The 15,601-nt window shown below is 36.0% G+C and overlaps 1 protein-coding gene and 1 pseudogene across 1 annotated transcript; one reads left to right on the top strand and one right to left on the bottom strand.

Annotated features, from left to right (window-relative positions):
* Positions 1 to 7,588: 7,588 nt before the first annotated feature.
* On the bottom strand, positions 7,589 to 8,780 carry LOC145167799 (alpha/beta-Hydrolases superfamily protein). Its single transcript, XM_079087046.1, has one exon. The coding sequence runs from the start codon at positions 8,673 to 8,675 to the stop codon at positions 7,713 to 7,715; it is 963 nt and encodes a 320-aa protein (XP_078943172.1). The 5' UTR covers positions 8,676 to 8,780; the 3' UTR covers positions 7,589 to 7,712.
* An 816-nt stretch (positions 8,781 to 9,596) lies between these two features.
* Positions 9,597 to 10,070, top strand: LOC145165033 (brassinosteroid-responsive RING protein 1 pseudogene; annotated as a pseudogene).
* The last annotated feature ends 5,531 nt before the right edge of the window (positions 10,071 to 15,601 follow it).

The raw sequence follows: 15,601 nt of genomic DNA, 5'->3' as shown, positions 1-15,601 counted from the left end.
CCTGAAGAAAGTGAAAATGTTAAACCATAAATCATGTATGTTTAAGGAGTGGTTCTCGTCATTTAACGCAGAGGGAATTCTGGTTTGAGGAATAATATAGAAAGTTATAAACTAATCAAAATTCACAATTTGAATTTAAGTCTAAAAAAGGTCAATGTATCAATATTACAATTTACAATCGAGGTGAAAAAATTTATTTTGTGGTTCATTTCTATTTAGAGAGTAGAACTATGGAAGTGGTGACATTTCCGTTCTTGATAAACAAAATTAAGAAACTGATCATAGTGGGGATTTTTATTTTCTTGATTTTTGTTTATTTGAATTATAACATTCACCATGGAAACCAAGTATATTTCTTGGATTAGCAAAAACATTACAACTTGAATCTAAAGGTTAACAATAGAATTAGTTATATATACAAAATCAGACGTTGTGGTCATAAATGTAAATAGGCTTTTATATATGCAACGTAATATGTTATCAAAAAAAGGAAAACATATGCACTTCAAACCATATTTTAAAGGAGAAAGTAGTGGAGGGTCTAGCATGGATTGAAATCAGCAAATTACCACTTTTTCTTAAAACAAATCAACCCCTACGATTATTAAAATCAATCAATTTAGGGCTTATACTTGAAACGGTTAAGAACTAAAACCCAAAATAAAATTTATATAAAAAATCAATTTAGGGCTTGAACTTACCAATAAGACTCCTACTGACTTCTTGACATATAAGTTTTCCTTTTAAGGAACATACCTCGACAATTTTTATATCAATTTTTTTTGGGTTTTAGTTCTTAACCGTTTCAAGTATAAGCCCTAAATTGATTGATTTCAATAATCGTAGGGGTTGGTTTGTTTTAAGAAAAAGTGGTAATTTGCTGATTTCAATCCATGCCAGACCCTCCACTGCTTTCTCCCTTAAAATATGGTTTGAAGTGCATTTTTTTTCCTTTTTTTGATAGCATATTACGTTGCATATATAAAAGCTTATTTACATTTATGACCACAACGTCTGATTTTGTATATATAACTAATTCTATTGTTAACCTTTAGATTTAAGTTGTAATGTTTTTGCTAATCCAAGAAATTTACTTAGTTTCCGTGGTGAATGTTATGATTTAAATAAACAAAAATCAAGAAAATCAAAATCCCCACTACGATCAGTTTCTTAATTTTGTTTATCAAGAACGGAAATGTCATCACTTCCATAGTTCTACTCTCTAAACATAAATGAACCACACAATAATTTTTCTCACCTTGATTGTAAATTGTAATATTGATACATTGACCTTTTTTAGACTTAAATTCAAATTGTGAATTTTAATTAGTTTCTAACTTTCTATATCATTCCTCAAACCAGAATGCCTTAAATGACGCGAACCACTTCATTAAACATACATGATTTGTGGTTTAATATTTTTTATTTTCTTCAGGTCCAACAAAATTGAATAAGTTTTGAGGTATGCATAGGGAATTACTTTGGTCAAAAATGCAAATTTTACAAAGATAATTTAAGCTTCAATATCATGTTCAATTATTCTTAAACCATGAGTAATTTAGTATATTCAGTTTTCTCGTATGTAGCTTTGATCTACATGGGACCAGGTTTGTGGCTATTGGGTTGTGGCTATTGATATATGCATATTTAGCTATATATTTAGTATAGATTTTTGTTATTTATTGGCTAATTTATTGCAATTTATGGACAAAAGGTATTTAATTATGTTTAAATTGTATTTTCAGTCCAAAAGATATGCTCGGAAGCAAAAGGAAGCAGGAGATGCGATCGGAAGCTCGGAAACTGAAGAAAGAAGGAAAAGAACCAAATCCTGAAGGACTCGGCGAGTCTGAACGCCTACTCGACGAGTACCCACGAATGTTCGCAAAGCAAAACACAAAGTCCTTGCCGTACACGGACTCTATAGAGGGGACTCGGCGAGTCGGTTACCTACTCGACGAGTAGACCCTGTTTTCTGAAAACTATAAATAGAAGTCACAATCCCGAATTGAGGCTCTCTGGAATTTTTGGGAGAATTACTTGACGACCAAGAAGGCATCTGGAGTTCTGGAAATCGTGAGAGAAACCCTAATCTTCAATTCTAAGGAGATTCAAGGCAACATAAGTTTACTTTTCACTTTATTCTTGAATTAAACTATGGTTGAATTGTTAGACTTCGTTTTTGGATTGCTATCTACTGTAATTATGAGCTAAATCTTATAGTTTCTGTTTAGGGTAGATGAGTTTATAACTATGGATTGATTTATGGTAGGATTAATTGTTTATTGGTGAATTTTATTAAATTAAGCTTGTTAAAGAACCTTATGCATTAACCATAACTATTTTCAGTTAATTGACAAGTAATTAAGTTGCATGAACATCTCTTAACTGCTTACCTCATGTGATTTATGTGAAAAAATTATTATGTGCCTATGAATAGTGAATGTGAAACTAGGGTTAACTAGAGAATGTGTAAATTAATGTATGAGCTTGTGTGATAAATCATCAACAAGAGATTAATTGAATTATTAATTTGATTTGCTAATTACAAGTCTTATTTAATCCGAATAATTAAACTAGGAAATTCATTAGTTTAATCACTTGATCACTACTTAAGTTAATTTGTTTCCTAAGGATTGGTAATAGCGAATGTGAATCTAATCACCTTAGTCGGTAACCAATAACAATTAATTCATTGCACTTGTCATAAATCAACCATAAGAGTAAACGAATCGAACCTAAACAGAAACCTTTTATTATTGAATTTAGTTAGTTTTTACTCGTTTTTAGCTGATTAGTTACTTAATTTGTGTGTTAGTTAGTGTGTTAAAGTTTCTAGTCTTGTAAAACTAGAGAAACCTTTTACTTTCATTACTTGTTTAGTTAATTCTAGTTATTAGTTTAATTTCCGTTCCTCGAGTTCGATACCCTACTTGCTTAACTATACCACTAAAAGACAGGTTCATTGCCTTTGTGTGTTTAAATTACATCTTAAAAGTAGGACTAAAACCAGTGCATTTTTATACACATCAAGTTTTTGGCGCCGTTGTCGGGGAACGGTTCTAAAATTAATTCTAATTTCTAGTATTATCGATCCTTTGTGTGAGATCCATCTTGCACAAAGTTACTGCTTTAGTAATTTAGTTATTAGGTTAAGTTTTAAGTTTTTCTGTTTTTGGAACTTTTATTTAATTTATTTATGTTTTAGCTCTGTACTCGCCGAGTGCAGTCGAAGCTACTCGACAAGTCCATCGCTGAACGCATAGTTTCGTTTTTAGTTTATTTTTGTTCTTTTTACGCGTGTTTTCTGTTTTGATTGCAGTACGTTTATGACCAGAGGAGGAGGTACACCTTTGATTCCACCACTTGAAGACCCGGAAGCAACTTTGAGGAAAAACAAAGGCAAAACCGTAGGAGAAACCGCAACATCGAAGAATTCGCCGTTGAAGAATCTCAAATCTGTTTTTAGTAAGAAAAAGGGCAAGAAAGTGGGAGAATCCAGTATCTCTTTAGTGACAGACGAAGACCCGAAAAAGGAGGATACCGAGTACGAATCCAAAAAGGAAGAAAGCGAATTTGAAGAAGGAAGCGACATAGAGGGCGAACTAGCTAACAACATGGCTAGCATCGATGAAGTTCCCATGGGTGAATGGAAGAAAATAATGTGTGACGACACCGGCCCAGGACTCGTGCAACCCGCGATTCCCGCAACTGCCACCTTTGAACTTAAGGGCCACATACTTGCTCAACTTAAGGAAATTCCATTCTAAATAACTCATATGGTGTGATTAGGTTTAATACACACTTCCATACCAATGGCCCAAATGTGGGTCCCGATAAGTCCAAACCCATAAATCCAATATTAGGGTTTTCTAATCCCATCTTAGCCCAATAGGCCCAAAACCAAGTCCTTAAGTCCATTAGGGTTTTCCTCAGGTCAATTAGGGTTTATTACACCCATTAGTCACATGTTTGGGCTTTTGGGTCCATTAGGGCTTCATTGGGTCCATTAGGGTTTAATAGGCCCATTAGGGTTTTAGTCCTTTGTCCAAACATCCAAAAAGCAATCCCAACAAGGCGGCCGGTGGCGGCAGCCACCACCTCACGGTGGTGGTTTCGAGTTTCTTTCTCATTATTCCATTTTTTGTTACAATTTACAATGGAAATACCAAAAGCAACACACACACTAACACATACATACAGCCACCTGATGGTGGCCGGCGGTGGCGCATGGCGGCAGCCACCACCCTATGGTGGTGGTGATGTCGTTTCCGAGAACTTCAGCCATACACACACACACACTCACCAACGGAAACACGCACATCTTCATTTCTTTGCTCGGGAAGGGAAGCCAACCACCCATTTGGTGGCATAAGGCGGCGACAATGGTGAGTTTACGATGACAGCCACCACCTCACGGTGGTGGCGGTGGTTCCTTTTGTTTCCCAGTCAAGCAACAACACCCCCACAACAACCTTGCTCGGACTTCCAGATGCAACCACCACTTGGTGGTGCATAACGACGGCAGCAACGACTCGGAGGAGGAAGAACAGCAGCGCTACAGCGGCGCTTACAACGGCTGGAGAAGCGACCCATGACATAATAGTCCTTCGGGATGGCGACCGATGACCGGAGCAACATAAACGAGCCCTCCGGCGGCGACAACAGCAATGAAACAGTGGCTGGTGGCGTCTCCTGGCTCCGACGTCAACTGATACGGCGGTTGCTCCCATCTCCTGCCGATCCTCAATGTTTCCAGTGACGAGAACTAGCCTGATGGTGCTAGGCGGTCGGAAAAGCGAACAAGGTGAATGGTGGCGGCGCCGGAGACGAAGAGTTGAGAGTGGCGGCCGACACTTCTTTTAGGGTTAGGGTTTAGAACCGGGGTGACAAGTTTATATACCCCGATCCCCCAAACTTGTTACCATAATGCCAAGATCGGTCCCTCATTTCCCTTTTCTTTAAAAATGTAATCCAATATTTACCCTTTCAACCCAATCCATGGAAATCCCTTACAAATTAAGTTCCGCAAATTACCAAACAGCCCCCCATCTTCTAAAATCTTTACAATTCAGCTCCCTATGTTACCCCTTTAGCCCCCAATATCTTAATTATGACATGTTCAGCCCTTCCACCTCTTTTCCTTTCAAATTAAATCCAAATAATTACCACGGAGCCTCTGTCTTCATAAATATTTACAAACTGAGTCCGTAACTCACACTTTTAACCCCCAACTTCTAAAATTACGACAATTAGCCCTTCGAGACCATCCTTTGATATAATTATTTATTTTAGGGCTACTATGCGTTCATTAATTCGTTTATTTATTTATTAAATAAACGGGGTGTTACACAATGAATGATTTTGGTTACATATATTGTCGTCTGAGGCTCAGGTATATCTATACTATTCTTACGATTGTTGCATTATCTTAATTGTTTTATCTTTTCTTATTGTATATGTTAGTTGAAACTTGAAATGTATAAATATTTGTATAATGTGGGACTAAGAGTAGCTTAATATATGACCATTAGACCCTCGGTGACAGATTTTGTAGGGTGCAGGTAACTTATACCTTTTGTTGAATCATTTACGAGTGTAGATTTGGTCGTGTCCTGCAATTTTTGACCCTAGACAATGGTTTTATAAACTCGTTGGAGATGAAAAGTAAGTGTAAGTTTAGGAACTATGGTTAAAAGGTAAAAGTAAAACATGCATAAAAAATGAAAGCAGGTGAGATGACACAATGAATTTGTTTTTCCAGAAACACTCAAAAGTTGCTAAAATGGATTATTTCCAGATTGTGATTTTGCTAATTTGTATCTTGGTGTTTACTATATCTTTAGAACACAAGTATGCAACCTCCATGTTTACTCTCAAAGTTAGATTGTTATCAAATGAGTTGTTTTTTTTCTCTCTCTTTTTGGATTACGGCGGGTACTAAAATGTAAGAAAAAAAATGAAGTAAAAGAAGTGAATTATAACGATAAATTGGTTTTAATAGATTAATACTATGCACTTTTGTTTGTATGTCCCAGCAAAATAACAATCATTGACGAACCATTTGAAAAATATTCATGTGAGGTACTGAAAGTAGATAATGCCTTCATTAATGTGTATATTTCTTTATATTGCATACACGAAAAAGAAATTAAAATCTTAACTCTATATAAAAACTTTCATGTACATCTTATTATTAATTGGGGTCTTTTTTAATCTAAAAAATATAATTTTTGATGTAATATATATATATATATATATATATATATATATATATATATATATATATATGTACTCATCACCTATTAAAATTGCATGTATATGTTTTATATTTCTTTCTTAATTTATTTCGTCTAATTATGACCCAATTTTATCATGTTACAAGCTATCACGACGTTACTGACATGAAGAATGGTCAATGAGGATGGAGAAACCACTTTATGGGTTGGTCAATATAGGTTTGGTGCTAAATATAATTATCTTATAGATAATAGCATTGCAAAGATAGGTAATGAAATTGTCCACTACAAGAGGAAGACAATTTTCTAGAAAATATTTCAAATATGTTATGTTTGAGGCACCCAAAGATAGTTTTTCTACAAGGATACTCTATAGAGCATAAGAAAACATTTTTACTATTGAGTTCCTATGAAAGAGATATAGTAATTGGTTATTTTCATAATTTTAACAACTAGATGATGAAGGACCAACAAGGTTCAAAAACAGTATCATAGAACCAGTAAAACACAAGTATATATTTTTGGACAAATTTCAAAAAATGACCAAGTAAATTCTATGGCATTACAATTCCTTAAATTTAGCCTTTTATTGTTTTAATTACTGTGCAAGGCTTTCAGCTTACTTCAAGGTGTGGAAAGCAAATATAATTGTTAGTAGGTGCTGACATTTTAACATGGGTTAACATTTTTACATTCTAACATGGGTTAATATTTTTACATTTTAACTCATACATGTTAGAACAACATAGGAGCTGCAGCAAAGCAAATATCAATGGACTTTACTGCATTTACCAATTTACAATGTACTTTCATTTTTATTGGTAAAAGCACTAAATTTCATTTCCTCACTAGCATTGTAGTTTATTATTATTATTATTTTTAATAGCATATACTTAGACAACATCGAAACAAATACACAACTTACCTTCCGTGGGTTGTGCTTAGCACGGGCCTAAAACTTTTCTAATATATATATATATATATATATATATATATATAACAAAAAATCTTCTTAAATGGTTCATGTGGTAATGAAATAACAGAAATGCCCTTCAGCTAACGGACAAATTTAACGCAGTGAGCAATAAATACCTTTTGCTAAAAGTTTTTGAAACCACAAGACCACTTGAGAGGTTTTTTGAATTTAAAAATTATATTTCAAATTTTTGAAAAACTCAAAGAACCATTTATGATGATTTTTCCATTTTCAATAATAAATCTAAATACATACAAAACATAAAATTGATTACAGAAAGTAGTTATCCCTAACAAAATGATTATTATCGTAATCGTAATCGAAAAAAATTAATAAAGAAACGTTTGTTGCTCAATTCAACCCCATCTATTTTGATTCGTATTAAAAACATAATTTGATATTAACCCTTTTAACTCAGTACAATCATTACATCTTCACAAAAGTTACGAAATGTTACATTTTCTTCAAATAAAAACTTAATAAAGAAAAAAAAAAATTCAAATGATGAACTCTTTAACAAAATTAAGAATTGCAGAAGCTCTTCTTGGATCAATCATTTCAATCCCATGAAACCCCACATCATCAAATCTGGCTTCAACCATAACCCCTTGCATCACCATCAATTGCACAAGATCTTGTTGCCTATCGATCAATGGATCCCCTCCAAACCCTATAACCAAACACCTCCCTAATCTCTTCATCTTTTGCTTCACTTGTTCATCCCCTAACGGATTACAAAATCGATGATCTCGATCCGTACCCTTCGGTAAAGCAAGTTCCCACAAAAGATCGATCACCGGCAACGGAAAGAACATATCCGCCGCCATTTTTAGCTCCGACTTCGTTCGTTTTTTGCCTCCGATGAAGGGCTGGTTCAGTATAATTCCCCCGATTGTCAATGGCGATAGATCCTGATCCAGAACTCGTAATGCTGTGTTCAAAACAATGTTGGCGCCGCATGAGGTTCCGTAGAGGAAAACCCTAGAGAAATCGGCGTACTGTGTGATCCATGGTTCGCCGTTTGGATCTGTGGCTTGTTTTTTCACCCAATTTAAAGCGTCCATGGCATCCTCGTATTGCCCTGGGAGTCTGGTCTCCGGTGCTAGCCGGTAGTTGACTGAAACGGCGATGGCCGGAATCTCCTCCGAGAGTTTGTTCATGGCGTCGTGGTTCATCATGTCGTTTACATTGAAAAGAATCCAACCTCCGGCGTGGAAGTATATAACCAATGGGAGGCGTGCGATTTTGCTGTCGTTGGATGGTATTTTCGCCGGCCGGTAAATTCGTATCCATGTGTTTTTGGTGGCGTCGAGGGTTACATCCTTGCTGACCACCGTTTGACCAGGGAGGAGCTCACCGTCGCCGGTGGCTGGCTTTTGTGGGAATTGAACAAGGCGAGTAATTGTACCATCTTCATTATTAAGAATCTTGAGGTGTTCATATGGATCGAATTTTGACATTTTTTTGGTAATTAGAGTAAGAACAAATTTGGGTGTTTTAAATTTTGTATTTTTGTTTTTGTGGTAAATATTGTTTGCAAAATTGATTCAAGAAAGTGTGTGTGTATTTGTTTGATCTAATTTTGTGAAGGGCTATGCTGAATTGTTGGCATGTGGTGAGTTTGGCACCATATAAATTTTAGTATATTTTGTCGTAGGTTTTACTTTGTCTTTAGAAGATGAAAATAAATGGTTTGGGGGTATTTTGATATGAATTATCTCAAATCCATATTTGAATTTTAAATATTCAAAATTTATATTTTTATATCCCTAATGGAAACCATATAGATTCAATATCAATGACCAAAAAATAAATTAAAAACAAACGACTATCATTTTATGATATCAACTCATCTCTCATATGTATGCATGTTGATCAATATTTTTATAAATTATATAACACAGATTCTTTTTATTGTCATTATAAAAAACAAAAAATTAAATGTTTTTATTCATTTATATAGTTGAACTTCTTTGCATTTGTAAATACGTTTTTTTAAGTATATTTTTAATACGTTTTAGACCATGTGTGGAGTATGGATCAATAAAATAGTTGTCCGCGATTATTTTGGTTGGCCACATGTGAAAGGGTATAAAATAAGCACTGATATTTCAATATCTTATAATTAGCTAAATAAGTGCTCTTTTAATATAATTTAATTATATTCCATACATTGGCCCATGCTATCAATATGTTTAAATTAGTGCGCTTGTATCTAAATTATTATTCGTTTAATAATGATCCTTCCCCCCACCTCCATCACACACATTAATATATAGGGATCCATTATATGTATGTATTCATGCTTTGAAGGGAACCTATAATCAGATCCAACTCCTTTTTTCTCCACACCCTAACAACACACACATACAAGGACATCAATGGGCATGTATATGGGTTTCAAAGAAACGGGACTTTCCAAGTATATTCTATTCGCATGTTTTGTTTTATGTTCAATTCAAAACATGGTTCTGTTTCTTTTTCGTTTCATCCACATCTTTAATTTGTTTCAACCCCACCATCATCACGATCATCAAAAACTATCTGGAAGCAGTCCTGTTTCAGCTGTGGTAACTCGTGAATTCCTTGTGGTCAGAAACTTCAAGGACATTGATGAGAGGAAAGATTTGCAGGAAAGTTGTGCAGTCTGCTTGAATGAGTTCGAGGGTGATGACAAGCTTAGATGCTTGATAAATTGTACGCATGATTTCCATCAGGGTTGTTTGGATCGTTGGATGGATCATGTTCAAGGTACTTGTCCGATTTGCAGAACTCCAATTTTGCCATATGCATGTCAAGATGAATACAATAAACGACTTAATGTTGTCAATAATCTCCACATGAAGTCCTACTAGTTCAGAGTTTTTAACTTTGTTTGATATCATTGTTCTTTAGAATGGCTAGATTTTTTCTTGTAAAAGTTAGTTAATGTTTGTTCAAATCGATGAAAGAGCAATTCACATATGTAACACTTATGTGTGTGAGTTTAAACTTAACTCGAGCGGGTCAACCTGAGTCCAAATCTAGCCCAAGTCTTGCAATGATTAAGGACAGACTTGACAATTTAAAACTAAAAAGGAGGTTACTTTTTCTTTAGCAAGTGGCCAATGTTGTGACATGCCTAATTATTGGGGAGTGGGGTTGAGAAGTGGGTCGCCCTCTCCATTCAAATAGAATGATTTGCCTTCGTCTGTTTCCAACCTTTCCAAAAAGTAGATATAGCAGTAGCAGTAGTCCTTTTGTTTCTTTATTTCGGCTGCACTATACAGTTTCATGTTATTTAATTGAAGGAAATTTTTGGCTTCAACTTTTCCTATCTCCCTTCTCAGTTTTCTTTGTTTCATCAGACCATTCTGCAGCCCCAAGCAATTTTTCTGGTGACACATTCAAGCCTCAAACTGCATATATTTTGGTCATATTTTAACCCAACAAGTGATATCAAAGGCTCGTTGTTTATGCCAAAGCCAACCATGCCGGGTTCGATTTCTTCTAGCTAAAATGAAGTTGGTGAAAAAGGTAGTGTCATCTTACATTACCCGAATCGGTGTAAGTTTTGAAAATGGGAGTTGATTTGTATACAACAGTTTTTTTGTCATATAAAATATAATGCTTTAGAGGGGTTGTACAATATGCAAAAAGAGCATGCCATTGTTGTGTATGGCAAAAAACCGTACGAATCAACACCCTTTGGAAATACAGGTAAACATGCAAGCACAAGGAGTGTGTGGAGTGGTGCAAAATTGAGAAGTCAAAGAGCACTTGGATCGCATGCACTAATACAAAAATCGACATAGGTCACACAAAAAAAGTGTGACCATATGCCTTTCGCCACATGTTATTTTTTAAGTTCAAGTGTGACCAAATGTCTTGTCATTTGAGGTATCATATGACCACATTGACATGTTGAAAGACAACACAAGCCACAAGGTGCACTGACTAATAGATAATGTACGTAAGGTACCTATATTTACCTTAAATCATTAAAAATAATGTTACAATTGATTCGAATCATTCACATACATAATATCATTGATAAAACGAAAATAATAAACAAGACAAAAAAATTTCATTTATGAAAAATGCACATCTCAAAGAACAAGAAATCATAATTTCCTATGCAACAAAATTTACATGTAGTCGATCTACAAATATAAAAGTTACAAAAAACTATCAATGAATTTTTAGGACTCTTTTCAAAAAGATTTGAGATTCAGGTTTCAAATCTTACACTTGCATATTGTCTCAAGCTCATTTCTCCATGTGTGTGAGATCATCAATGGTGCTATTAATGGTGCCTTCGTTTCTCATTTTCTCTTTCTCTTCGAGTGCCCTCTTCTCTTCCGCTAATGCTGCATCTTGTTCTTCTTTCGTGAATTGATGATACCTTGCCTACATATTCAAACATTTTCAAGAAATAGCAACATACCTTATATATTAATTTGTTTATTATAGTATCCTAGTTATATTTTTTTCTTCTATAGACTGACGGTTCCGTTATTTTTGACGTATTCTCGTGGGATACGTTAACAGATACCAACTTGTAACGTCCCAAAAACTAAGGCCAAAAATTTCAATTTTTAGAATAATAAAAACCATCTTTCAAAACATGTTCATAAAACCATAATAGAATCAAGTATGATCAAAACATTCAAATACATCCGAGTAAAGTAAAATGTGGAACAACGTGGTGTGCGTGATGCGATCACCCTGAGCTCTTCTCCTTGGATTCGGAAGTACCTAAAACATAAACTGAAAACCGTAAGCATGAAGCTTATTGAGTTCCCCAAAATACCACATACCATACATATCAAACATACAACGGGCCCCGCCCGACATCGAACCCCGCTCGGAACAGATCTGTCAGAAATATGAGATGGGCCCCGCCTCATCACATTCATCAGGCCCCGGCTGGCATCGGGCCCCGCTCGGTATACATATAAACATATAAACACATGAAAAAATCACAATGATAAGTAACATACAATATACTCATTAGGCCCTGCCTGGCATCGGGCCCCGCCCGGTATGCATATCTAATATCATACATGCAAGAATCACGCAGACAACTACCATCCTAATCATAATAAACTATGGGCCTACATTGGTGCCTTCGACTCGCTAAGCACAATGAGGAAACCCACCTCAAACTCCTGTATCTCTCAGATAAATACTCGGACTGCTGATCCGGAAAATCCCTGTAACGCCCGGTTCCTGGTACGTATTTAAATAAGAAATTATTCATATTTGCTAAGGGACTCGACGAGTTGGAGGCCCAAAACTCGTCGAGTAGGAATTAGATATGTTGGACGCAGGACTTGAAGTCTACTCGACAAGTCAAGGAGCCTCGACTCGACGAGTAGGTCTGCCAGAGTGAAACCCTAATTTTCAGGGTTTACATCCTATTTAAAGGTCTTAACACCCCATTGTGGCCTCCCTCATCGCCTCCCTTAGTCCAGAAAACCCTAATTCGAAACCCTAATCCATTTTGAGTGTTCTTGAGCCATTTTTGTGTGTTCTTGGTGGTTTTGAAGCTTGAGAAGGAAGAAGAAGCTTGGGAGCTCAAGAGGAAGCAAGTAGATCCATAGGTTGTGTTCCATTTCCAGATCATTTGAGGTATAAAGTTTATACCTTGACCATTCATCTATTAGATCTCTTTTGGAGTAGTTTAGGGCTTTAAGGAGCCATTTTTGGAACCTTTCATGGATGCAAGCATGTTTTGGGGTTTTGACTTCAGATCCAGGGTCCTTGAGGGACTCCATGGCATAAAGGTGCCAAATTTATGGCCATGGGAGTCCCATGCATCCTATGAACCACTTTTTAGGGTTTCTTGAGCTACATAGCCCATGCATGAGCATAAAGTTTGTAACTTTACGTGTTATATCGACCCTAGGAGACCAGATCTATGTTTTAGATGTGTTAAGCCCGACTGAAATCGATTGTATAGTTTTGGATCATGGGGGACTCGACGATTCGTTCTTAGGACTCGGTGAGTCGGGTCGTGGTTCCCCAAACCTTCTCTGTTAGTTAGCAACTTGTTGAGTCTAGAAGATGACTCAGCCAGTTAGACGTGTTTTGGACTTAAAGGTCAATAACTAGGCAAGTCCAAGGATGAACTCGCCGAGTCAGTGAGCAAATGTCCCGACTGTATGAAGGAGAACTCGACGAGTCCAAGGAAGGACTCGACGAGTTCAAATGGAAAGTCCCGATTCTGTCATAAGGAGAAACTCGACGAGTTAGAGGGTAACTCGACGAGTCAGATCGCGAATTTGAGATGCTCTGAATTATGGGACTCGACGAGTTGATGGACCAACTCGGCGAGTTGATGTCAACCACGATGTTGACTTTGACCTAGGAGTTGACTTTGACTTTGACCATTACCCAAGATTGTGTTGGGTTATGAGCATTCTAACACTCCTAAGTGTACATGCAACCCTAAATACCTTGGATATATGTTTTCTCTATTATACATACAATTATGAACATCCAAGGTATTATCCTAATCTAGCATACAAAATAATAAATATAACAAGATAGAATACATACCTCTTTGATGTAGAATGTCTTCATGAAGCTTGAGTGCCTAGTGCCCCAAGTGTGACACCTCAAATGGTTCACACAACACCAAATACACTTGGAATAACTTGAGAGAAACTTGAACACTCCTTGAAATCGTCTAGCCCTCACACTCACACATTAGTGCACGATTTCTTGAGCCATGAGATTCTTTTATATGGTGGCTATTAGGGTTACACCATGTAACTCATAACTTTACCCATTCCTTATGCTCCATGGATTTTAACCTCCATGGAGTATCCATGGGTCACCCCATGGACTTAGTCCAACATAAAGAATCTTGGATCACAATCCCACATATATAAGAATGAATGATTTACACAATCAACCCATATATTTAATTAGTCTCCTTTTGATCACTTAATTAATTCCAAATTAATTCTTGATCAATACTAATTAAATAACCATATTAATATATTAGAACTTATAATATATTAACCAACCTTAAGTGTTATTTCTCTCATTATAGTCTATCCAAATGCATGATGCCATGCAACCCAAATGGACCATGCCGGGTCGGGTCAAGTCTTACCAATTGTAGTTATGGACTTAGACATTAATCCAACAGTCTCCCACTTGGATAAGTCTAAAAATATTATTGCGTATGACTTCAGGAACCGATCAGCAATCGTAGCTCTCAAAAGCTTCTGTCGAACTCTAACCTTGTCGATGAACTCTGACCTTTATCAATGACTTGTCCATTAGATAAGGGATCATATATTCCTCCATTCTAGATATCATATGGACTGAGACATGGATTATCAATCATTCTCTCTGTCCATTTGTTGTTTCCTGATTTCCGATTCATGATGACTGACTGATTGAACAAATCAAATCAGTCCTGGCTTGGCCAAGCACTCACATGTATCATCTTTAAATCATCGAGGGGCCCACATATATCGCTTTTATCCCGAAGGTAAAAGGAATGGATAAACTTCGACTCATATGGCTTGTTCTACTACTTGTTGAATCATACACAAAGGCACGTTTTACAACATCGAGTTACCAATGCGTTATCGTGCAATCAATGTATAACCAACTCATAGTAACAACTCATATCTCTAGGTTTGAAGAATATAAGATATTATCGTCTCATGATCACTCGTGATAAAATCCATGAAGTGATTCAAATGAGCGCGGGTTGAATCCAATACTCAGAACTTATGAGCACTCATGAGTGTTGTAGCACCACTTTGTCAACAACTTGGACCTCTACAAACCAACCCATGACAGTCTTGATTCATATCTACTTCCAACATATGACCGACTGTGGATGGTTTGAATAACTTAATCATTCAGGAAGAGCGACTTAGTTATTCTGGAAGTCAAAACATGCAAAGTGAAACACAAGAATAAATGAATCAAATATGGTATCAAACCCTATGAATATAAATAAACACTTTTATTTATCACCATACTGATTACTCATTATTCATTGTTTCGGTTTTATCAACTTTATACTTGAATTTAAAACGATAGTTGTCCCATGCTCCAAGTATGTACACTATGTTTTCTAAACACTAGTCATGCCATACACCAAGTATGCATACTATGTTTGTCTATGATCTTTACTTTGTAAAATAGATCAATTGAACATCACTCCAATGATCCTCTTTTCACAGTCCCAAATCCTTACTGCAAATGCAAGAATTCCAAATTCATGCCATTTACTGAAATCTGTTAGATTCTAAACTTATATGCATTGATCCTCTTAATGATTATGCACGAAGTCAGAAAGACTTGACAACAATCATTACAGAGCATTCCAAAGGAGATCAGCTCCTTGGAAACATCCTTCTTTCATTAAGTTTCC

Source organism: Lactuca virosa, chromosome 3, assembly GCF_052849685.1.
Source record: "Lactuca virosa cultivar CGN04683 chromosome 3, Lactuca_virosa_CGN04683_v6, whole genome shotgun sequence".
NCBI classification, from domain to species: Eukaryota; Viridiplantae; Streptophyta; class Magnoliopsida; order Asterales; family Asteraceae; genus Lactuca; species Lactuca virosa.
The sequence above is the reverse complement of the archived record's forward strand: the minus strand, read 5'-3'. Positions and strand labels throughout refer to the sequence as shown.

What these genes read in the sequence shown, in the direction of transcription:
- LOC145167799 (XM_079087046.1), bottom strand. Translation starts at nt 8,675, where the DNA reads ATGTCAAAATTCGATCCATATGAACACCTCAAGATTCTTAATAATGAA.